The 24,387-nt window shown below is 24.3% G+C and overlaps 4 protein-coding genes across 4 annotated transcripts; 2 read left to right on the forward strand and 2 right to left on the reverse strand.

Moving 5' to 3' along the window:
• Positions 1 to 506: 506 nt before the first annotated feature.
• On the forward strand, positions 507 to 1,316 carry LOC128957930 (uncharacterized). Its single transcript, XM_054303746.1, has 2 exons — positions 507 to 561; positions 630 to 1,316. The coding sequence occupies exons 1-2, from the start codon at positions 553 to 555 to the stop codon at positions 1,314 to 1,316; spliced, it is 696 nt and encodes a 231-aa protein (XP_054159721.1). The 5' UTR covers positions 507 to 552.
• Positions 1,317 to 4,902: 3,586 nt separating this feature from the next.
• LOC128957931 (uncharacterized) lies at positions 4,903 to 5,818 on the reverse strand. Its single transcript, XM_054303747.1, has 2 exons — positions 5,810 to 5,818; positions 4,903 to 5,745 (listed from the first exon to the last, which is right to left on the reverse strand). The coding sequence occupies exons 1-2, from the start codon at positions 5,816 to 5,818 to the stop codon at positions 4,903 to 4,905; spliced, it is 852 nt and encodes a 283-aa protein (XP_054159722.1).
• Positions 5,819 to 13,800: 7,982 nt separating this feature from the next.
• On the reverse strand, positions 13,801 to 15,643 carry LOC128958405 (uncharacterized). Its single transcript, XM_054304254.1, has 2 exons — positions 15,578 to 15,643; positions 13,801 to 14,563 (listed from the first exon to the last, which is right to left on the reverse strand). Exons 1-2 carry the CDS (start codon positions 15,584 to 15,586, stop codon positions 13,907 to 13,909), a joined length of 666 nt encoding a protein of 221 aa, XP_054160229.1. The 5' UTR covers positions 15,587 to 15,643; the 3' UTR covers positions 13,801 to 13,906.
• A 5,280-nt stretch (positions 15,644 to 20,923) lies between these two features.
• LOC128957573 (ABC transporter G family member 20-like) lies at positions 20,924 to 24,318 on the forward strand. The gene is made up of 4 exons (XM_054303363.1): positions 20,924 to 21,223; positions 21,287 to 21,754; positions 22,137 to 23,314; positions 24,002 to 24,318. The coding sequence occupies exons 1-4, from the start codon at positions 21,046 to 21,048 to the stop codon at positions 24,260 to 24,262; spliced, it is 2,085 nt and encodes a 694-aa protein (XP_054159338.1). The 5' UTR covers positions 20,924 to 21,045; the 3' UTR covers positions 24,263 to 24,318.
• The last annotated feature ends 69 nt before the right edge of the window (positions 24,319 to 24,387 follow it).

A 24,387-nucleotide genomic window follows, 5' to 3' on the forward strand; every position in this document is an offset into this window, starting at 1 on the left:
TTTTTTCAATTATATTGTCTATTAATACGTAAACTTTAGAAATATTATACTTTACTACCGGTATAGTAATTTTAGTAATGAGCTCCCATTGCTGATCAATGTTTGATAATTTACTTTTTTGGTTACTTGATTTTTATGAGATTTCAAAAATACAGATATTATAAATTAAAATATATTATAATAATAAATATATTTATAAAAAATAAGAACACTTTTATTTAATACTATAATATTATGAGATGTGTGACAAATTTATCACATTTTTATATCAAACATAAAAAAGTTTTAATTTTTTAATGTATTAAATTAAAACTGTTTTCTCGTTAATAGAAATATCATCAATATTATTATAACATAAATATTTTTTTCAAACAATTTGAGGTTTTTCAACGTTTTAGTTCACAATTAGTTCACAATTAGTTAAACTATAAAATCCAAAATTTTGGACTCAATTTTAATCATTTGAATGATTTTATAAATGTGAATGTGTTTGGAGTTTGTCTGACTTGTCATTAATCCCATCGTATTTTTATTATTTATTTTTCACTAAACATGTTTCAAGTTTGTCTATAGTTTTGTTTTTAATTTTGTTTAATACAATTAAGTAATTTTGAATATTTATTTTTTAGGTTTTTATTGTTGTCCTGTTGTTTGTTTGTTGTCATGCATATGATTATAACGGACAGGTAGGCAGAGATGATTACGGCGGATCTCACTCCGCCATATTAACCGGTGGCCTCTCATCTCATATAAACAAACCAATTGGTTTCGGACACCAATCTCTACCTCTATCTTCGGCTTTTGGATTGGGAGGTCGTCTTCCGTTAGGTTCATTTGCATCACCTCAACCAATACATTCACATCGATCAGTAGAGGTGGCGCCCACCCATTTTGAACCGGCACATATTGAACCGCAAGTAATTGAAGTAGCAGGCGATGACCAACCCGTTCAGGTGTTGTTTCGATCGCAAGGCGCTAAAGTCCATATCCAACAACTCCATACACCAACACGTGGAGGTCAAGTTGAGTCGACCCGAACTGAAGAGGAACCGCACACTGTTGTCCACGAAGTCGTTCGTCCAGTAATACAACATATCAGAGAAATTATTCAACCATATCGTCGAGTGACACAAGAAGTCAGACCAGTTCTTGAAGAGATACATACAGTGGTAGCAAAAGGTGAAAGAGCACAACAGTTTGCTTCACCAGTAGGTACTGCACAATATGCTGCACCGGTTGCTGTTCCCATTGCTCAACCATATGGTGCCGTTCACGGACTAACCGCCAACACTGGCTATAAGTCTAGAAAAGCATAAATAAAATTGTATTTTAATTAATATATTTAATATAAATTAATGACATTCCTATAAATTATATACATGTTAACTATAATAAATATTTTTAATAAACTATTCTTAATAAATTAAAATTATAAAAAAATTGATAAATTTATTTAAAATTTTATTATAAATAATATTTTATAACTCAATGGATTTATTCTATTGATAGTAGTATTGCATTTATGCATTTATACTACAAATATAATAACACTATTATAACAATAACTATATTGAATAGTATTATAAGAATAATTAGTTTATAAATTAATATAAATTATTGCATTATAAAAACAACTTTATTTACAAAATAGTTTATTATTAAACTATATTTATATAAAAATTATCAATTTATAAATTAGAACATAATTATAATTAATTTTATTATATGATTAGTTAAATTATATAGATTATTTAATATTAAATCAAAAAATTGTCATTATAATAAAATTAATTATACTTATTTACATTTTCAAAATAATGTTAACAACTATAAAATCCTTACTAAACCAACTTTGCATTACCGGTAAGTTTAAACAATCTCACAATAATTGTATGCGACAAACAATTATTGTACTAAATAATCTGATATGGGGCTGTTCACATATTACGTCCACACTTTTTAAGAAATCTAGATCCCCTCCCTCTCCTATGTTCGCAATTGTTCGCATGTAGTCATTTTTAAAAATTTCGTTCACATGTCCCTAACTGCTAACCCCCCCCCACCACCACCACTAAAAAATAAAATATCTAAATGTGAACGTTCTTAAGATCTCTACCCCTCCCTCCCCTCTTTTGCAAAAGTTCGCTTTGGCCGACCCCTCCCCTTAAATGTGAATCACCCCTAAATAAATATTAAAATTTACTTAATTATCTTAATTTACTACAATAAAATTTACAATAAAGTTTAGAAAATTGAAAACAAATTAAATAAATGATATTTAAATAATAAAACATGTATTTTTATTTAAATAATATAATTTTAAATACACGAATTCTCATATTTTAAGTTATGATTTTTGAATGATTAAAATAATAAAAATTTTATAATTAAATGGAGATATTATCTAAAAAAAACATTTTAATATCCATGTCTAGCTATACCAACTTTAATGGCTCCACTGTATCCACTGTGTCCACTGTGTCCACTGTGTCCAAGTGAACCAAAAGCAAAACCAGCATTTGCTGCGCCAGTCTCTACTAAAGCTGGTTGAGCTGCAAAAGCTACAGGAGATGCTATAGCTATGGGTGCTTCGGCTACGGTTACAGCTGGAGCAGCAATAACAGCGGGTGCGGCCACTGCTACTGGTTCTACTACTTGGGCTCTTTGAGTACCTTTGGCCACAACAGTGTTTATCTCTTCGAGAACTGGTCTGATCTCTTGTTGGACTCGACGATAGGGTTGAATAACTTCACGAACCTCTTGGATGACGGGACGGGTCACTGTATGGACCACTGTATGTGGCTCTTCCTGTGAATGTGTTTCTTGATGACGACCCGGTTCACCAGGAATGTGAACTTGGTCAATTAGTACTGGACTTGATTTCGAAACAAATTTGATGGCCACAGGATTGAAGACACCGTCAACATTAATCTGAGTCAGTTTAGCCGGCTCTTCAACTGTGGGCACCGGAATCACTTCGTGTGTACGTCTACTATGAACTGCAGCTGAATATGGACCCTCATAATGACCATAACTTTGACCATAACTTTGTCCATAAGCAGGAGCTGCAAAAGCAGAGCCATATGAAAGTCCCGAATAACCTCCATGAGCGCTATAAGCCGTAACACATCCCAGACCAACAAATGTGAGTATCATATACTGCAAAATATAACAAAAATATATTTTATATATACATTATTGATATTTTACTTTAGTTTGAAACTTACGGAAAACATTTTTTTTTGGTATAATTTAGTTAAAATATTTAAAAAGTTATATAATATCAAAGTATTGATTATTCTTTCAAAAATAATGAAATAATACTTTTGTTTGTTTTTACATTCGGTTTATATACTCATTTGGTTTTTGAACATCTATTTGACATAAAACTCTTGTTATCACAAAAGGAAAAAAATAAGTGTAAATTGATATTTATTTGTCTCATTTCACATTCAATTAAATCGGTGACCCTTTACAGTGATTTACTACTGTTTTAATGATTTTGTTTGACAAATATCTACCAAAAAATTTTACTTATAGAGAGAATTAGAAAGTTTATGAGATAATATGTGATACACTTTATACTATCGATGAATATCATAAATAATTTGATGAAATCATTAACAAAAATATAGTTCACTTAGTATTTAAGCATTACTTAAAAATTTTACAACTAATCAAAACCCGGTCATCAAAACATTAAATTACACTAAAGTTATGTTTTATTATGTTTATTGTAAACTAAGATGTATGCCAACTGACTTTTATTTATAAATTAAGCAATTTATGTATAATTATATTTTATTACATAGTTTTAATCATTATTTGTTAAGTTATTTATTTAATATTGATATATTAATATAATATAAATATATCAATTTTTATTGAATAACAATTTTACGTTTTGATTACCGGTAATAATTGAAATTAAATATTAAAAATAAAAATTGTTTATATATTTTGAAGATAATAATAACAATATGTTGCTTTAAATTTGATTTAGTTGCAAATGTCATATAAAATAAATTGATAATTACTAATGTTTATTAATTACCAATAAAATTAATAATTTATTACAAATTACAAACACTTAAAATTTTAGATTTTCACAAAAATATTTTTATTGCAATTTATTATTTAATACTGATTTATATTTACTATTTTTAATTTAAATAAATGATAATAAAGATAAATATATGAAATATAAATTTGAAAATTAATAGCAAAATATAAATTTAAAAAAATTATTTTTATGATATTTTTCTTTGAAAACTATCCAAAAATTATTAAAAATGTCAAAACATATATTCAATCTTTTTTTGCAAGAAATCATAGTTTCAAATAAAGTATTATTATTTTCCATTTATCTATAGATAAGTTATAAAATAAGAAATGTTTGTCCATATATTTTGAGACTAATTTTATATATTAAACTTTATTTTATTATAATAACTAATATTTATTGATTAAGATTATGATTGAATATAAATTATACTTTCAAATAGTTTTGCTTAACGATAAGTCTCTTTAATAAGAAACTCTACATTTGTTTAAATAATTTTTATTTGTGTTATTAATTAGAGTCAAACTAAAAGATTTTAACTATATTAATTTATATTTTATTAATATTTTAATAATTGTCAAAAAATTAAATACAAACAATTTTATTATAATGAATAGTATCAAAATTTAGTAAACAAATAAAAAATATTTTTGTATCATAAATGATATTTTATTATTATTATTTGAAAATAAAAAATGTATTGACAATAATAAGATGTTTTAAAATTATAAATACTGATATAATTGTCAATTTATTGCAAATAAATAACATTTTATAACACAAAGACAATATAGCGGCAAAAAACTGAAAATAATGATATGAATCACACGATTAACTTCTTAAGCGGCAGCCTTTGCTCGTCGGGCTTTCTTTCTATATCCACCAGCACTGGGACGGGTAGCTCCGTAGGTCAATGAATTGTCATTAAGTTCTAGACCCCCAACAAAACCACCGGCCAAAGGAGCCTCTTCTATCAGTATAGGAGTGGCCTCTTCATACGCACCGAGACCTCCCAAACCAGAATGTCCCGAAATCCCTCCCGAAATCCCTCCCGAATGTCCAGAATTTGCTGAATGTCCTGAATTTCCCGAATGTCCTCTATTCTCACCTTTGGCTACAACAGTATGAACTTCTTCAACAACAGGTCTCACTTCTTGTATGACTCGACGATAGGGTTGAATAACTTCACGAACTTCTTGAATGACAGGACGGGTTACTTCGTGAAGCACTCTGTGCGGCTCATCCTCTGACTGAGTTGACTCAACCCGTCCGGGCTTTCCTGGTGTGTGAAACTGTTGGACGTGAACGGGACTGGAGGCCGATCTGAAAACAACCTGAACTGGTTGTAGACTAGGCTCAACATCTATAACTTGTGGTACAGGTATTTCGTGGTTTACCGGCACCCGAACCACTTCAAAGGTTCGCTTTGTGTTAACAGCAACGGACACGGGATGACCAGAAACATGACCACCTGTTAGTCCCATTGAACCAACGAGACCACCACTTGCAAAACCAAGACTGGGTGCTCCCAATGGTAAAGAAGCTAACAGTCCACTTAAAGCACCCCCTGAACTGTGATATGCAGAACCAGCAGTAAATCCTCCGGATAGTGAACCATAACTGTCTCCACCACTGGAACCATAGCCATAGACATAGGTTGTGGACAATAACACTATAAAAATCTTAAATAATATTTTATTAGTTTTTAAGTTGAATTATTAAAAAAATAATATTGCGATTCATTACTTTATACATGTTTTTAAAGTGTGGAAAAATTCAATATCTTGTTTCGTTAAACTAATAGCTCCTAATAACCGATCCGCTAATTAACTAATACATAACATTTGATTGTCGATTAACTCTTATATACCGAAACTTTTTCTATTAAAGTCTAATACTATCGCTGTTTAGAAATAGTATGTCATTTAGAGGAATGGCGGGTCAGATACATACATATGTAATGAATCAATTGGTTATGTGATGTATGAAATGGGAAGTGAATTATTAATGAGAAGACAAAGTGAGACACACTTTTACAACTGATCTTTAATTGTCACTTAAATTTGTCACTTATTTATCCAAATGTCTGTTAGTAATAGTATTACTAGATTTGTTATCAACGGAAATGTATGTATGAGTGCCTAAAGTTGTAAATTATGGTAATAATCATATATTACTTTCCATTTCATACATAGTTTTTTAATATCAATATATAGATCTTATTTTCAAAACATCATCAAATTAAAACACATTAACTGTTTTTTGCGTATAAATATTTAAGAGTTGTGTCTGATTTTTAAATTAATTATTTGTCAAATAGTATTATAGACGTATAAAAAAATAATAACACATTTTTAAAAAGTATTAAATAAAAACAGTCATAAACTATATGATAATAATTAGATCCATGAATTAATGGCAATTGATTTTGTAATTTATGAAAAGTTAATTATATAACGGTGTGTACGACTACTTAACCGTCGATATTCACAGGTATGACCCCAAAAGACAACCTAAAAAACAAAATGATTGTCACTTCCGATAAAAGGTTTCTGACTTAACCATTAAGTGCTCTTTTGGCTGAAAATGTAAATCTTATAATTGAAATAACTTAAGGATTCATGAGATGAAATATGTGTAACAAATAGTATAGTTTATATCAATGAGTTTTATTAGACTCAAATAAAAAGTTCATTGCTATCTATAAGCTTGTATTTAAAAGCAATTTATAATTGAGTTATATTTTTTAGTTATATATATAGAGTATAGTCTACATATATAGATGATTTCATATGTTTAAAACTTTTTAAAATTTATGATTTGATATAATTTATCCAACATTTTCGCATTATATTACATGAAAGTAGTGGGCATTGGGTTGTACTACTAAACTCCGTTGTCTTTAAATTTATGTATAGACAACATACCAGACTTTAAAAATATGTCATTCAGTAAATTGATCAGTGTCATATTTGAAAACTACTAAATTTTAAAAACTGTTATAAAATGTTAGTTTTATGGTTTTTAATCATTTGTTTCTTTTATAATCAACATAACTTATACTATATATTATAATACATAAAAAATTATTGTTATATATAATATATAGATTTACATATAGATATATATATATATATATATATATATAATATATATCTATATATATATATATATATATATATATATATAACATGATTACATGACGTAATAATAGAGAGTGATTTTTCGGCCGCAGGACTGTATAGTATATACAGTATATATTGTATATATAAACGAAATATAAAATAAAGATTTTATAATAAAATATTAGTAATGTATTGTATTATTTACTAAATGTCTTCTTTAAAATGTTTATTAAAAATTATATTATATAAAAATTACATAAAATCATTGTTTGCTTTAAAATCTTTATATTTTCATCTTAACTTCTATCTCTTATTAAATTAATTATTTTTAAATTGTTTTAACTTTTATATAAAAATAGTTATAACTTTGTAATTGTTAAATTTTTTATCATATATATATATATATATATATATATATATATAATTAATTTTTTACTAAGTTAATTATATCGTACAGTATAACTAATATGCTAGGCTTAGTTATGTAAATTATTAATTAAGTATACTTTAATCTACATTAGATAAACAACAATAACTTTTAAGTCTAAAATTTGCATTTATTATTTTTTCATGTAATTTAGTTTTAATAAATATTATTTTGTTTGCATATATTTATTGTATAGTTAATAATATTTGAAAAGATTGATTTATAATTGTTTTTATATACAAATTTATAAATCGCCAAAATGATCCTGATTATCAGTTTAGATATAATGTGATGTATCAAAATTTATGTATTACTTAATGACTAAACATTTAATTGTACATTTTACAGTAGAATGATTTAATTACTATATAATTAGAGTTGGTAATTTTTCAAAAAATAAATTTCCAAATAAATTTTCTCTCTCTTACAAAAATATATTTTACTTTATAACATCACAATAAAAAATACAAAAACTACAATACTAAGCATAAAACTAAATTTATATTGAAGTATATATAGTTTATTAATAATTTTGATTTCTCTAAATAAATAACTATATTTATATAAATCACTAAATTTAATACTACTTTTCAATAATAAGACTGATATGAAGTTATTATATAATTAACAAATACACGTGTCTTACAAACATATAATAAAATTTTTAGATTATGATTCAATAGATGGTATGACATTAAAATAAATTCCATCAGAAATCCCAAGAAACAGAAAAAATGTGAAAGTTTTGGAAAATCAAAACAAGAAAATGAATTAATGCATCATTTAATTAATATACAGTATATATGATTTGACTTTTTTTAAAACTTAATTTCAAATTTCTATTTATAAGAACACAAATATCTTATTTGAAAATAATGAAAATCTTTTACAATAAATTGCTTTTTCTTCAGATGTTTTGTAATAAATTTATTAAATATTTTAAATTAATAAAGTCTTATAATAATTTTTTCTTATTTACAATGAAGCAATATAGTATTTAATTAGTTATTTTGTCTGTTTATTTATAAAAATATTAATAATTAATTAAAAGACAAAACTAGTTTTTAATAATAATAATAATAAACTATAAATGTTTTTATTAATTTATTATATACAATTTTTTAAATATTTGTTGATAATGTAGAACAATTTTTTCCATAATAATGTATATCACTAAAAACAAATTTTATTAATAATAATAAATATAATAATATTAATAATATATTTATTTTTTTAGATTTCAAAAATTTAGTATTTATTTATTATTCTAATTTAATATATTTATAAATACAAACTAATTTATAACAAACAATAATATTATAATTATAAATACAGTATTTATAAGAAATATTCAAATACTAGTTGTGTGGAAAATCATTTGTAGATAAACAATAAAACATTAATTGCAATAATTTTTAAGTGATCTAATTTGTTTAATTTTATAATTATAGATTGCATTGAAATTTAAATTACTTTATTAATTTTAATAATATTAATAATAGTAATCACCTGTATACTATATACTATATTACAATATATATTTCCCACTTCAACAAGTTATATAACTTCTATATAGTACAGTTAAAAAAAAGTAATAATAAAAGACATTAAAATTATTATAACAATATGTTTGCATTGCATTTATTACATAACATATTATAAAGTTTATAATATTCACTGACATGTCGTGAGTAGTTATATTTAAATAATGATTACATATAAATATAAATAAAAAACTATATATTATTATATATGTATAAATTCATAATTAATTATTGGTTTTAAATGAAACACTAGCTATAAATAGATTGAAAGAAAGTATTTGGTTTTTATTATATATGAAAAATAATAACTGACTTCCTTTGTATGTAATTATCTAATTAATTATAATATTTATAGCACTTAACTATTATTTGCCATCAATTTAATAAATAAAAGAGTTAAAAATTGAATACAAATATTATTTTTATAAAATATAATAAATAAAAAGTTTACTACTTATAAAAGATTACTAATAAATTAGATTAAACTCATAAAATATTATTTTTTAAAAATATTAATTATACTGTACATTTAAGGTTTAATTAATTTATTGAATAAAATATATGTGAATTTAAATTATATACACTATTTTATATATATGCAATATAGGGTATTTAAATTATACATGTATATTACATTGTAATTGTAACAATTGTAATTTACAATATTGTATAATTATTACAATTACTGAAATTTTTAATAATGAAATTTCTAAATAAAATTATATACTATATATAATGATTTAGATATTTAAGTAAATATAAATCTATATTAATACAAATTATTTGCAAAATCTACTACAATTGTTAAACAGTACAATTAAATTAATATTTTTCATAAATAAACTTATATACTATAATTAACCTTGATTAAAAACAATTTGAGAATTATTACTAATTATTTACTTTAATTATATTTTATGATTAGTATGAGTAGCTTAACAATTGTTATAAATATTAGTGCAATAAATTTTAATAAGTGTTTTGACAAGTTTTGTATATTTATTTATTTTTATTAAATTAAAAAGTATTTATAATGTTTTATTATAATGTCTTATTATAATCTCTTATTGAAACATAAAATAATTTATAAAATCTAATTAACCAAAATTAAAAATATATATTGCTTTCGAAATATGCTAAAAGTTGAATAATCGTTTAAATCTCATTACATATCTATAAATATGTTTAAATATTATTTTTATTACACATTTATCTTTATTTCAATTAATATTTTATTGCCATTTATTAGTTTAGACTAACATCACGTTTGCAAAAATAGTTATAATTTTAAAGTCATAGCAATATTTTCTTAATAAAAAAAGTGAGAGTTAATATAATAATAATTATTAATATTTTATACTTTTATATACTGTACGCAAGGTTGCGCAAATTTTTTGGTCTAGAGGGGTATTGGGGGATCAACTGACAAAAATATCAAAAAATCTTAGTTAGGGGTACTGCGAGTGTCGACTTATTTGTTCAAAATTTGAAAATCAAGGAAGGCCATGAAAAAAGTTCTCAAAGTTCCCGAAAAATCCCATGTAATGGGAGGAAATTCCCAGGAAAATAGGATAATGTTCCAAATAAATTCCCTTATTTTTGACAAGTTTTTAAAATTCTAACTTAATTTTAACTATTTTACTTATCTTTACTTATTAATTTCATGTAAATAAGTTATAAAAATATAGTACTAGTTAATTATCAAATTTTAATTAAAATTTTAATTTTTATAAATTAAAGGGGGTCGTTTCTCATTTCCGAGAAAGTGTGGGTCAAATTTCTAAAATTTTGGTTTCAGGGGGTAAGTCGGTCTTAACCCCTACCCTTCAGATCGCAACCCTGACTATATGTATGTTGCGCTCAATAGATTGGATTTTATTTTAATTTTAATAAAGTATTAGTATATTTAAATAAACATATTTTTATAAACTTTTTATGGATTGTATTTATTAATGATATACTTGTTTTACGGGATGAGTCAAGTCGTGATACAAATTTCTAAAATCACTTAATATTCAAGTGATGTATGAATTAATACACTATACTATAGTGTGAGAGATGAGAATAAATGCTTTTGGGGTTATTATAAAAAATATTAACAATTTTTTAAATATAACTTTTTATTTTTAGATTTACTAATAGTTATTTGTGAAAATTACAAATTTGTTTTGCTAAACATAAAATAAATTTAAAAAAAAAATTAAAACTATTTTTTATAAAATTATTTTTATTAATGTAATGTTGTAATGTATCAACAATATATTTTCAAATTATTATCACTTATATTGTAGTTCTATAATTTGACACATATATAATATCATTTATTATTACTATTCAATTTTAGATTTTAATAGTTATAAATTATGAAAAAATAAATTATTTATCTAAAAAAACAAATATTATAAATTTAATAAAAATATAATAAAATTAATATTTGCATTAAAACTTTTCTTATCAATTTTAAATGCTCTTAAATTATTTAAAACATCAATAATTTTATTAAGCAATTGTATTTTTATTCACAAATAAAGTATTTAATACAGTATAATTAGATATATTATAATAGATAACAATTAGATAACAAATATGTTAGGTATATACTGTATATATTGCAAAGTTTTGGGTACAGTTAGCTCAGGGTTGGGTACAATTATTTGCATACAAATAACCTAAAATTTAATATTAAAACTTTATCATAGTAATTAAATCAATGTATGATTGCAATAACAGTGACTTTTGTTTTAGATAAAGCCGATCAATCAAATATAAAACTAAAATTTATATTAAATTAATATTTATTGATTACAATGTTTGCTATTACAGTTTTTAACACTATATAATTTACTATACTCACTTAATACTTTATACAAAAATTAAATGTATTTTTTGTAATATAAAATGTGTTAACAGTATGATGTATACAGTATAATAGTGATTAAAATTAAGTGTGAGCAGGCTAACTTTTTATATGAAAGTCTAACGTTATTTTCCACATTTGAAAATACAGATATAATAATCATATTAATAGATATATAAAATTTGACATTATTTGAGAAATTTAATCTTTTATAATATGATAAGAATTACAAATTAATTTCATTTTGAAGAATTAATATAATAATTGAAATAATTTATGTATAAATAATATTACTAATATAATTTTTTTAATTAATTTGCTGTAACATGTATTTTTGCATTAATTAACTACATTTTAAAATATAGTTGTTTTATTATTTAGATTTAGAAATTTATTAAAATATCAGAACTATTAATTTCATAGCATTTAATAATATTATACAATAGTTTATATTTAACATTATTAAAATCTGCATTTTGTTTAAATTAATTGGGGCCAAATTTCAATCTCATTTATACATATGAAATCAAGTTAAACAAAAATTTTATTATAATAAACAAAAAAATCAAAAGCAAAACGAAAATCAATTTTTATTTATGCATTAAATATATACAATAGTAAATATACTGAATTATATAATATGATATCAATTTCAATGCTAAACTTTTAAAATATAATTAAGTTTAAATTATTTTTTAAATACTAAAATTTATTCAAAATATGATTAATATTGTTTTGAAATGTTAACAATATTAATTTATATGATTTACTTTTTATAATATAATAAACTTTTTAATAATAATTATAATAACGAACTAATAATAATAATAAAATGCTGTATATAATAAATTATACAATCATATAAATTACATTAAAAAAACTTTTCTAAACTAACAATTTTTATAATTAAATAAAAAAATAAAAAATATAGTATTTTCTGTATAAAATCATATACATTATTAGTAAAATGAATACATAAAAATTTTGTAAAAATAGTAATAAATTTTTAAAAATAAGCTAAATATAGATAATAAAAATCTATGTGAAACTGTGTTGACATTTGCATTTTGTGTACTATTTTTGGCGCTTTAGAAAATATAAGTATTTAACAAATATATTATTGAATGATAATAAAAAATGGTATCTTTTATATTAAAAATAAGATATTATGATAAGAAAGTGGATTTATGGCAAATGCATTCAAAGTAAAATATTTATAAACCATACAGTATTGGCATAATTTTGATAAACATCTATATCTGTAGTTATGCTAATTAGGTTTATATTGAATGTGTTTTTAAGGCAACTAAAAAATAGATAAATTACATGAGTATTGAATGTATATGTATTGCAAATAAAAGTTTAGTCAAATAAAAAATTTTTATTTAAAAACATTCATATAAATAAAATATATATATAATGTCATATTAGTTATTTCATAGCATATACTTTATATAAAAATTGTATTACAAATTATTTTTAAAATATTTAAAAATAAATGTTTTACATATCATTTGGGGCAATGATGTTTGGTTTGTTTTTTCAAATTATAGACTAAATAATCCGGTTTTTAATCTGATATAATTTGCATGTATCTAATTATGACATTAAAATGTGGTTTTTATAAATTTTAAAATATAGTTCATTGATGTACTAAATAATTAAAAATAATCCAAAGTACTTTCTCTCGCTTTTTTAAGTTAAAAAAAATCAACAAATGTTTATTAAAATTAATTATTTGGCTGAGAATATTAATTAATTTATAATTAATAATATAATAGTATTACAATAATAATATAATACAAATAATGAAATATATGATTTAGAAAGTAAAAGACAATTGAATTATAAAATAAATGGACATAAAATCACAACAAACGCCTCCTAAAGCTAACGCCTCTCTCTCTGAGCGTGAATTCTGCTCATAATTCTGTCTCTTTGTGAACGTCTGTTCTCAAGAGGATTGGGACGACTGCCGGCCGAAAAGTCAATGGACGTCCTTTTAGTTAATGTTTGGCCCACTTTGCGGACAATTGGTTCGGTATAAACAGGTTGTGCAACAACACGACTTGAGGCACCCGATGCTGAAGCCACGGGGTATGACGAGGACTTGGAGTCTCCCTGTCCACCAATTTGTTTGCCATCTTTTCCATAGATAACTGTATGTCTTTCTTCAATAACTGGTCGCACTTCATGTGTCACTCGACGATATGGTACAATAACAATGCGTTCCTCAAATATGATAGGCTTAACAACACGGACTAGGATTTTTCGAGGCTGTGGGTGCTGTACAACCAGCTCCTGATGGTCAGGACCTGATGACACCACTTGTGGAGTTCCATAATGTGCGGGCAATGCTTCACCAGCTCTTAAAGTAAATGTCTTTTCTGGTGGTTGTGAGGCCAGGATTTGCTTTTGAAAATCAGCGTATGCACCTCCCAGTCCTGTCAGACTAGTCAGTACTGATCCAGAGGCTACCTGTGCGCTGTCCACAGGTTGAGCTTCTTCGGCCTTACAGCCAATAGCCAATAATAGTATAGCTAAATACTAAACAGAAAATTAATTATTAAGTAATAACTATTGTTTGTTTAAAAATAATAATATTCGTAATAATTTGCTTAAATTATTAACGATATATTATTTCTTAATCTAGATTTCAAAATAAATTAAATAAAATAAAGATATATAAATATTGTAATAATATAATACTGTATTATGTAATATTGAAAGTAATAGTGGTAGCAAAATGTTATTAATATTAATGTGTACTTTAAAGGCATTGATTTTTTTAGATGATTAATAGATAGTTCAAATTGCAGACAATAAATCAAAATTTAATAATAATTTTCACTCATATCAGTTGAATTAATAAAAGTGGAGTATATTTTGTTTATTTTTTGACCGGTTGTTATACAAGTTGTTTAATTAAAAATCCATATAAATTAATAGTAATAGAGATAACATAGTTTTTGTTTTTTTGAAATGAAATTTTTTGTTTTATTTGCACTAAATAATTGACAAATTATAATCAATATTATTTCAATAAATAAAAAGATAATGTTTTAAGATTTTATTGCTAATAAATCAGGAAGTCTTGTAGATAATAATTATATGTATGTGAAAAGTAAAACTATTTTTTATTTTACTGTTAATTATTAGTTCAATTTAAATTATACTTTAAATATTGGTATTTTATCAATTTGTCAATATTAACAATATCAATTTGCATTTAAATAAATTAATAAAAATAAATATGAAAAAATAGATAGATAAATACACAAATAGAGTAAAAGAGAGAGAGAGAGAGAGAGAGAGAGAGAGAGAGAGAGAGCAAAAGAAAGTTAACTATAAACTAATTTAAATGATATTTTTAAATATTGTAATGTAGAGTAACTTTAAGAGATATATTTATTAAAAAAAATATAATAATACAATACTAAATTTATAAATTATAAAATAGTTTGAAGAAAGTTTGAAAATAATTATTATATTTACTATTATTACATATAATAAATTTAATTGTATTTTATAATCAATAATTATAAAATAAACATTACTTACTTTGAACATTATGTATGTCCTTATGTGAACAAAATTTGTAGTAATGATTCAAATAAGCAGTGAATGGACACAATATATATATAAATAATAAATTATAAACTAAATCATAGACTAATAAGTGATACACTTATAGAAAGAGTCGTTTAGTCAACAAATGGTGTGAGAGTTGAATAACTTTCACTTAAGACTTGTTCTGTCTTTATATACGGCACTCAACTCTCAAACTTATTGGATGTTCACTTCAAGTCAGGTATACAGAGCACAGGTATACATACAATGCAGGTATTGCTGAATGCATTTGAATGGATGGCCAAAGAGTTTGCAGACCTAACAGAAATGGGAACACAAACAACACTTGAGATCTGGCTTTACCTCCAATTCATATCTATTTCTTAAACCTAACACTTGTTTAGATTTAAGTGAAGATTCCCTATAATTATAAACTATGGTTTACTTGTCTGTCTTTCCAACTACTGTATGACTGTATGACTTACAACTGCCATTATTTTTAATTATTTAGTACATCAATGAACTATATTTTAATATATATATATATATATATATATATATATAAAACCACATTTTAATGTCATAATTAGATACATGCAAATTATATCAGTTTAAAAACCGGATTATTTAGTCTATAATTTGAAAAAACAAGCCAAACATCATTACCCCAAATGATATATAAAACATTTATGTTTATTAATTTTCTTAAAGCATTGATATAACCAAACTAAACCATGTTTTATAATAAATATAGATTTAATATTATTTTTTTTATTGAATTTCATTTTTTATTTAAAATTATTTGATTTTTATAACTTAGAAACGATTGTAATAATGATAATAATAATGCATTTTCTAGTAATTATATTTTTACTAAATATTTTATAGTAATTTTTTAACATAATATATATTAGTTTTGTCAAACAAGAGGCCGACAATTACATCAAACGATAGTTTGATTGAATGATTTAAATAACGATAATTATAACGATTACATGTAATGATGGGGTTGAGAGACAAAACGTTACTAAAAGGAGGAAATGGATGTAATGTCTGTATGTGCGGTGTGTATGTGTTGTCCTCTATGGTCGACAGTTTTAAAATTTGTATAATACATGCATTACATTGTATTTTATTTTATTATAGAAAGTCATAATTGAAAACCTTGTATTTTCCAACCTTGATTAATATACTGTATATTAATATACAAACATTTGAAGAAAACACTGATGCAAATGTTTATTAGACACATATATCATAGTAACCAAAATTGTTTACATATATTAATTAGTTTGATAAAAGTTGGCGACAAATAATGTAGTATTAATAACTCTATTGAATACACATTATGTCTATTACTTAACATTGAAATAATATATTTTATCCCCAAATATTGTTATTACTTCTGTACTCTCATTATTACAATACAGTTTCGCCAACTTTTATCAAATTAATTAATATATCATATATTATATATGTAAACAATTTTTGTTACTATATATATATATATATCTACAAAACATTCCAATTAAAGTGTTTTCTTCAAAATGTTGGTATATTTAGTAACAATGTGTAGCTTTAGTAGTGCTATCATTGATTGTATTGAACTCTAATATAGGATGTAATAACAATATATAACAATATATAACAATATTTGAAACATTGTTTGTATTATAATAATGACACCGAAGATACAAAAACTAGATTTTTAGGTTAAAATACAAGAATAGATATCTCTATTGTTTCCGTTATTAGTTATAAAAGTTATTGATATTATTGATGTACAATATTCACGAACTCCTGAAAGGAGTACATATCTGAATTCAATATGTCCTTCTGTCCGCTTTTTATTGAATTTTAAAATTTTGACTTCAGATTTGGATTAAGTATATACTTTAAATATTTATATGATATTATCATTAAATGATTTATTTATTTAAATAAAATGGCGGCCGAAAAGTACAAAAATTTAATATTTAATTCTTAGATTTGAATTAAGCATCAAAAATAAGTTATATGGAATTGAAATTCAAAATACAATTTCAATGACATGTCTTAATATTAAATTAAGAATTAATTAAAAGGAGAAATTCAATATGTAATTGTATTTAATTAATTATTAGCAAATATAACTTTAATTAATATTTATATTTAATAATAATAATAATAATAATAATAATAATAATAATAATAATAATAATAATAATAATAATAATAATAATAATAATAATAATAATAATAATAATAATAATTTACACAATAATAGATATTATTATTATTATTATCTATTAATTAATATTATTGTGTAAATTATTAAATAATATTTTGTTTATTTATATTATAATAATTATATTAATTTTATATTTACTATTATTATTTAAAAAATGATTTAATTTTAATAAATTATCATTAATTTATTTTTATAATTTTCAAAAAAAATATTTAAAATACTATCAATACATCAAATATTTCATAATTAAAAATTTAATTACATCGCTATAAATATAATATTACAAAATATATGGATATAATACCAGTGTTACTAATGGGGTGGGGGTAAGACATCTTACAATCCCCACTTGGGATCGAGATTTTTTTGGGTCTTAACCCCTCCCCTGGTCTAAAGCCAACAAGTTAGAGCCCCAACCAATTTTGGCGCCTTCAACGTAGTTTTTTTTCAATTAGGCGTGGTTCACATATTACGTTCGCACTTTTTAAGAAATCTAGACCCCTCCCTCCCCTATGTTCGAATGTAAGTATTTAAAAAAAATACGTTCGCATATCCCTAACCGCTACCCCTCCACCACAAGAAATAAAATATCTAAATGCGAACGTTCTTAAAGTTTCTACTCCTCCCCTTCCCCTCGTTCGCAAAAGTTCGCTTTGGCTAACCCCCCCCCCTCAAGTGCGAACGTAATATTTGAACCACGCCTTATATAAAATTTAATATTAAAACAAAAAAATAAATGTTAAGTGATTTTTAATATAAATAAACAAATAAAACCTAATTAAATAGTTGTTATTAGTCTTATTGTTTTAATATTTTTACTAAATTATATTAAATTTTACTATTTTATTTTTTGATACGTAATAATAAATACAGAGCATATAATTAATTTAAAATATTGTAATTTTTGAATACTAAATGTTTATTATATATTTAATTAATTATTATAATTGTAAAGTTTTAAAAAAAAAGTAATTATTGTATTTGTTTTTAACTTTTATATATTTTTATGCAAAACTATTTATTATTTTCTAAAGCTTTGTAAATAATGTAATTTTATTTTTAATATAAACATTTTACTCAATAACATTATTTGTTAACTTATTTATTTAAAAAATATAGACATGTATTAAATTATATACACTTAATATCACGTATAAAATGTTTTTGTATTTCATATGTAAATAAAAGCTTTACCAAAAAGTAGAAATAATATTATTTCTATATAAATATATAAAATTATGTTTAGTTCAAGTATCAGATAATTTAATAGCTAATAGGGTTGACAGAGACAACATGTTTGTATTATACAAAACGTATTAGGCGTGGTTCACATATTACGTTCGCACTTGAGGGGAGGGGGGGGGTAAGCCAAAGCGAACTTTTACGAACGAGGGGGAGGGGAGGGTAGAGACTTTAAGAACGTTCGCATTTAAATATTTTATTTCTTGTGGTGGAGGGGGGGTAGCGGTTAGGGACATGCGAACGTATTTTTTTAAATGATTACATGCGAACAATTACAAACATAGGGGAGGGGGTCTAGATTTCTTAAAAAGTGCGAACGTAATATGTGAACCACGCCTTATAGAGTATAATACAATGTATAATACATGACCAATTTAGTACCACCTTATGCTAAAAGAATTGATATAAGCAAAGTAAGTCATGTTTTATAATAAATATATATTACATATTATTTTGTATTGAATTTCTATTTTTTATATCTAAATTATTATTATTTAGAAACAATGATTATAATAATAATAATGCATTTTCTAGTAATTATATTTTTACTAAATATTTTTTATTAATTTTTCAACATAATACATATTAGTTTCAAAAATTGTATAATACAAGCAATATTATACACTGAAATCAATCAAAAATTCTAAAACATTGTATTTTTCCAACCCTTGTGGCTAATAGTAAATTGTGATAATATGAAAATAATTTTAAATGTTTCTCTAAGAGGTGATTCACACATTACGTTCGCACTTGAGGAGGGGGTCGACCAAAGCGAACTTTTGTGAACGAGGGGGAGGGGAGAGATAGAGATTTTAAGAACGTTCGCATTTAGATATTTTATTTTTCAGTGGGGGGGGGGTTAGCGGTTTGGGACGTGTGAACGTAATTTTTAAAAATGACTACATGCAAACAATTTCGAACATATAAAGGGGGTGTAGATTTCTTTAAAAATGCGAACGTAATATGTTAACAGACCCTAATTAAAACTTTTAGAAAGATAAGAGTTTGGTTTATATTATAATTTAAATATTTGCTTTTATTTGCACTTTATTTGCATTGTGTTAATCATTATTTGTATTGACATAAAAGATTAGTAATAATGAAAGGTATGATTGATTTACAGTATATTTTTACTTAATCTTAATAAATCTTGCTTTATATAAACTACTGTATAGTACTATAGTTTTCAACATAATATTTATACATTTTAAGTGCATATTAATAATATTAAAATTTATCCTTCATATTAAAAGTTTTTATTTTACTTATATGAATCTCCATTATTCCTATATATTTCAGTCAAATATAGTTTTATATTAAATTATTAATATATTAATGCAAACATTGATAATAGATTTTATCGCTTATGCGATAAGTGCTATTTTTTAAAAAAGTAATAGTTTGTTAATATATTGTAAAAATTAACAATTATTTTATATGATATATTAGTTACATGTATAAAAGTTTTGTTTATAATAAAATTTCACTTTTAAAAAACTGTGTTAATATATCAAATCTGTTAAAAATGTGAGTTCACAATATTTTATAGGCAAAAATCAAATAAATTGCGGTTTTATTTGTACTCAATTTTTATAGACTTGCGCTTAACAACAACTGCTTGTTTTATAAGTTATAATAAACATAATATATTATTAATTTTATTTATTGAATTTTGTTTTTATGGGAAAACTTTGTCGCAAATTAGTGCCAAATAATAATATAATCTCTTATTAAAACTTTTTTTAATTAAATAATTGTATGAAAGTGTATGAACTATCCTGAACTTGAGCTCAAGGATTGGTTTATTTAAATAAATTTATGGTTTTTATGTACTTTTAAATTTAAATTATAAATTTTTAGTAGTTGTCAAGTAATTGGATTTGACATTAAACTTGAACATTTCATTTAAAAAATATTTAAAGTAAAGCTAATCTAATAATGATTTTAATTTTTAATATATGAATGCTGTGATAAAAAAGTGTCACAAATGGAGCCACAATTGATTCGTATCAATATATTTGACAAAAATAATACATTTAATTATACAAATGACAACATTTACTCAATACTGGACTCCCGACCGGCTATTGATGTCCACAAAGTTGACTTCGGTTACAATAAGGATAATCTTATATTAAATAATCTTACGATTAAAATACCAAAAGGTTTTGATATTTTTAAATAATTAATAAGAAATTTGTTAATTTTAAAGTAATATCAATAAACAGGTCGTATATTTGGATTGTTGGGTACGAGTGGGTGCGGAAAAACTACTCTTTTGAGGCTAGTTTTGGGTCGTTTGCAGCCTAAGAGTGGAATAATTAAAGTGTTTGGTATCCGTCCCTCTTCTTCAAAGTCCAATATTCCCGGCAAAGGTGTTGGATATATGCCTCAAGAAACAGCTTTATTCAGTGAATTTACAATAACCGAAATGCTATACTATTTCGGTATATTATATGACATGGATTTAAGTAAAATAAAGGAAAGGATTAATCATTTGAAAGATTTACTGAATTTACCGCAAAAAGATAGACTTATCGGACAATTGAGTGGAGGACAACAAAGATTGGTCTCAATGGCTGTTACTATGTTTCATAAGCCACCACTTCTTATACTGGATGAGCCCACTGTTGGTGTCGACTCTATACTCAGGTGTCGTATTTGGGAATATTTGGAGGACATGTGTCAAACTGATGGTATGTTTTTATACTTATTATAATAGTTTATTGTCAGACAAAATATATGATCATTTTATAATGTAATATAAGAAAAATATTAATTTCCCTATATTTAAGTGAAAATTATTATTTGGATACATTTAGTCATTGAATTTAATCGATTATTAGATCGATAGAAATTGATTAGATTTATGATAAAAATTGTTTTTCTAATTTGCATTTTATATTATTAAAAATATTTTATCATACAATAAATAATTATAATAAATGAATATTTAATTTTTATTTAAAAACTTTAATTGATTAAATTTAATATCAAATTAATTATCAAGAAATATTTTTAAAATGTTACTCAATTTAATAATAAAAAATTATATAAATATTTAACAATTGTTTATAGGAACTACTGTTGTAATAACAACCCATTATCTGGAAGAGGCTACAAATGCATCAAATATAGCTTATATACAGTCGGGAACATTATTAATACAGTCTAAACCCAGGGAGTTGTTGAACACATATGAGTGCTTAACATTGGAAGAGACGTTCCTTAAGATATCAATTGAAAAGAAACAAAACAAAAGACCAATAGATAGGTCACCAAAACATTTGAACGAATCGATTGGTGTCTCAAGAAATATACAAAATCTATGTCCAAAACACAAGAAAGTTATTGATTGGAAACACATTAAAGCTTTGTTATGGAGAAGTCAAATAAGGATTACCAGAAATCCGATTATTTTATTGATGCTTCTTATGTTACCAGTCATACAAATCACACTGTTTTGCATTTGCACCGGTAGTCGACCCCAAGACATCCCGATAGCCGTTCATAAGCCCGATATTGACAATCATTTGTCTCACGAATTTCTTCAGTACATCGATCGCAATGTAATTCGTGAAGACTATTACAAAGATAAAGACATAGCTATTAATTCGGTAATTAATGGAAAGTCCTATTTTGCACTACTGTTCCCTCAAAACTTCAGCAATAGTCTTGAGGCAAGAATTCATAATCCATACGAGCTTTCAGATGAGGAAATAGCGGACAGTCAGGTCAAAGTATACGCGGATATGACTTATTCAGCTGTCAGTCCACTTATTTACCACTCATTTCTTGAAAGTTCTCAAAAGTTTTTGAATCAATACATGTTATCCCTGGGCTATAATCCAAGAGCAGTATCACTGCCTTTCACTATTGAGAAACCAATCTATGGACAAATGGACTCAACGCTGTATGAATTTACAGCACCGGGTGTTATCATCGCTACAATACATGTGACAACTATGCTATTTTCGTCTCTATTAATAGTAATTGAGCGAAAAGACGGTCATCTGGACAGGGGTTTAGTGGCGGGACTGAACTCATCAGAAATCCTAATATCTCACATAATTATGATTTTCTTATGTGTTATCGCTAAATGTTTTCTTCTCATGTTTTTCTCATTTATCTTATTTGACATACCATTGAAGGGATCAGTTTGGGATGCATTTGCTTTAATAACGCTTCAGGGCTTACAGGGCATGAGCTTTGGCCTACTTATCTCTGTCATGAATACTGAGGAGTCAATAGCACTGGTATGTATCGAAATAAATAATAGATATATATAAATAGCATATAATACATTTTAAATAGTTTAAATAAATTTTAATAATTGCCAACCGTTTAGGCGTGGTTCACATATTACGTTCGCACTTGACAGGAGGGGGGTTAGCCAAAGCGAACTTTTGCTAAAGAGGGGGAGGGGTCTAGATTTCTTAAAAAGTGCGAACGTAATATGTGAACAGTCCCTTGGATAAATTAACATGAGTCCAATTTATTGCATATTCTTTCAATAAAATTATTTAATATTTTAATTCAATTATTTTTTACATAAGGAATTAAATTAAAAAATAATAATCTGTGATCACATCCATAGTTAATCTCTAAAAGACATAAAATTTTTCAATTTAAACTGTCATTGAATTATAATGATTTGAATTTTAGTTAATATTGATAAATATTTTGATAATCTATTTGTAAGTCTGTCTAAATTGAGACGAAGGTTCTCTATTTAAAATATTTATGCATTTCCTCAATGATACAGACGATTGATAGGGACGTAAAGTCCCAAATTAATGACTAAAAATTGATAAAAATCTATATTTTGATGATTATGATAATACATACACTAAAAATAATAAAAATGTTTTTATTTATTATTATAAATTTACATAAATTGTAACAAAGACTAATTATTAATTTTATTATTTAACATTTTGCAGATACTAGTGTTTAGTATAGTGTTTCCCATGTGGTTCATTAGTGCCGTGTTTTGGCCAATTGAAGCCATACCTAAATATCTACACATCATCTCATATATGACTCCATTGACACTACCTATAGATGCTTTGCGATCAATATTATTGAGAAATTGGTCTGCTTTTGATGATAACGTCCTCTACGGTTATATAACAAGTTTGGCATATATTTTGGTTTTACTTTTCTTATCATTTGTTATGTTTAGAAAAAGTTGTAGCAATTAATCGCATATATTATACTCATTTTGACAAATAATTTAACTTAATTATAAAATTCATTGTATTATAACTTAATATTTAATATTATTTTACTTGAATAAAAGATCATTTGTATTACATTAAATATGTAA

The sequence above is a fragment of the Oppia nitens genome, unplaced genomic scaffold, assembly GCF_028296485.1.
Source record: "Oppia nitens isolate AA-2021 unplaced genomic scaffold, nextdenovo-longstitch-racon4-pilon3 scaffold3_pilon_pilon_pilon, whole genome shotgun sequence".
Lineage (NCBI taxonomy): Eukaryota > Metazoa > Arthropoda > Arachnida > Sarcoptiformes > Oppiidae > Oppia > Oppia nitens.

Excerpts from the sequence above, each read along its gene's own strand:
- LOC128957573 (XM_054303363.1), top strand. The coding sequence starts at position 21,046 with ATGGAGCCACAATTGATTCGTATCAATATATTTGACAAAAATAATACA. Across the intron at positions 21,224-21,286 it reads TACGATTAAAATACCAAAAG|GTCGTATATTTGGATTGTTG; the intron begins GTTTTGATATTT and ends ATCAATAAACAG. Across the intron at positions 21,755-22,136 it reads GGACATGTGTCAAACTGATG|GAACTACTGTTGTAATAACA; the intron begins GTATGTTTTTAT and ends AATTGTTTATAG.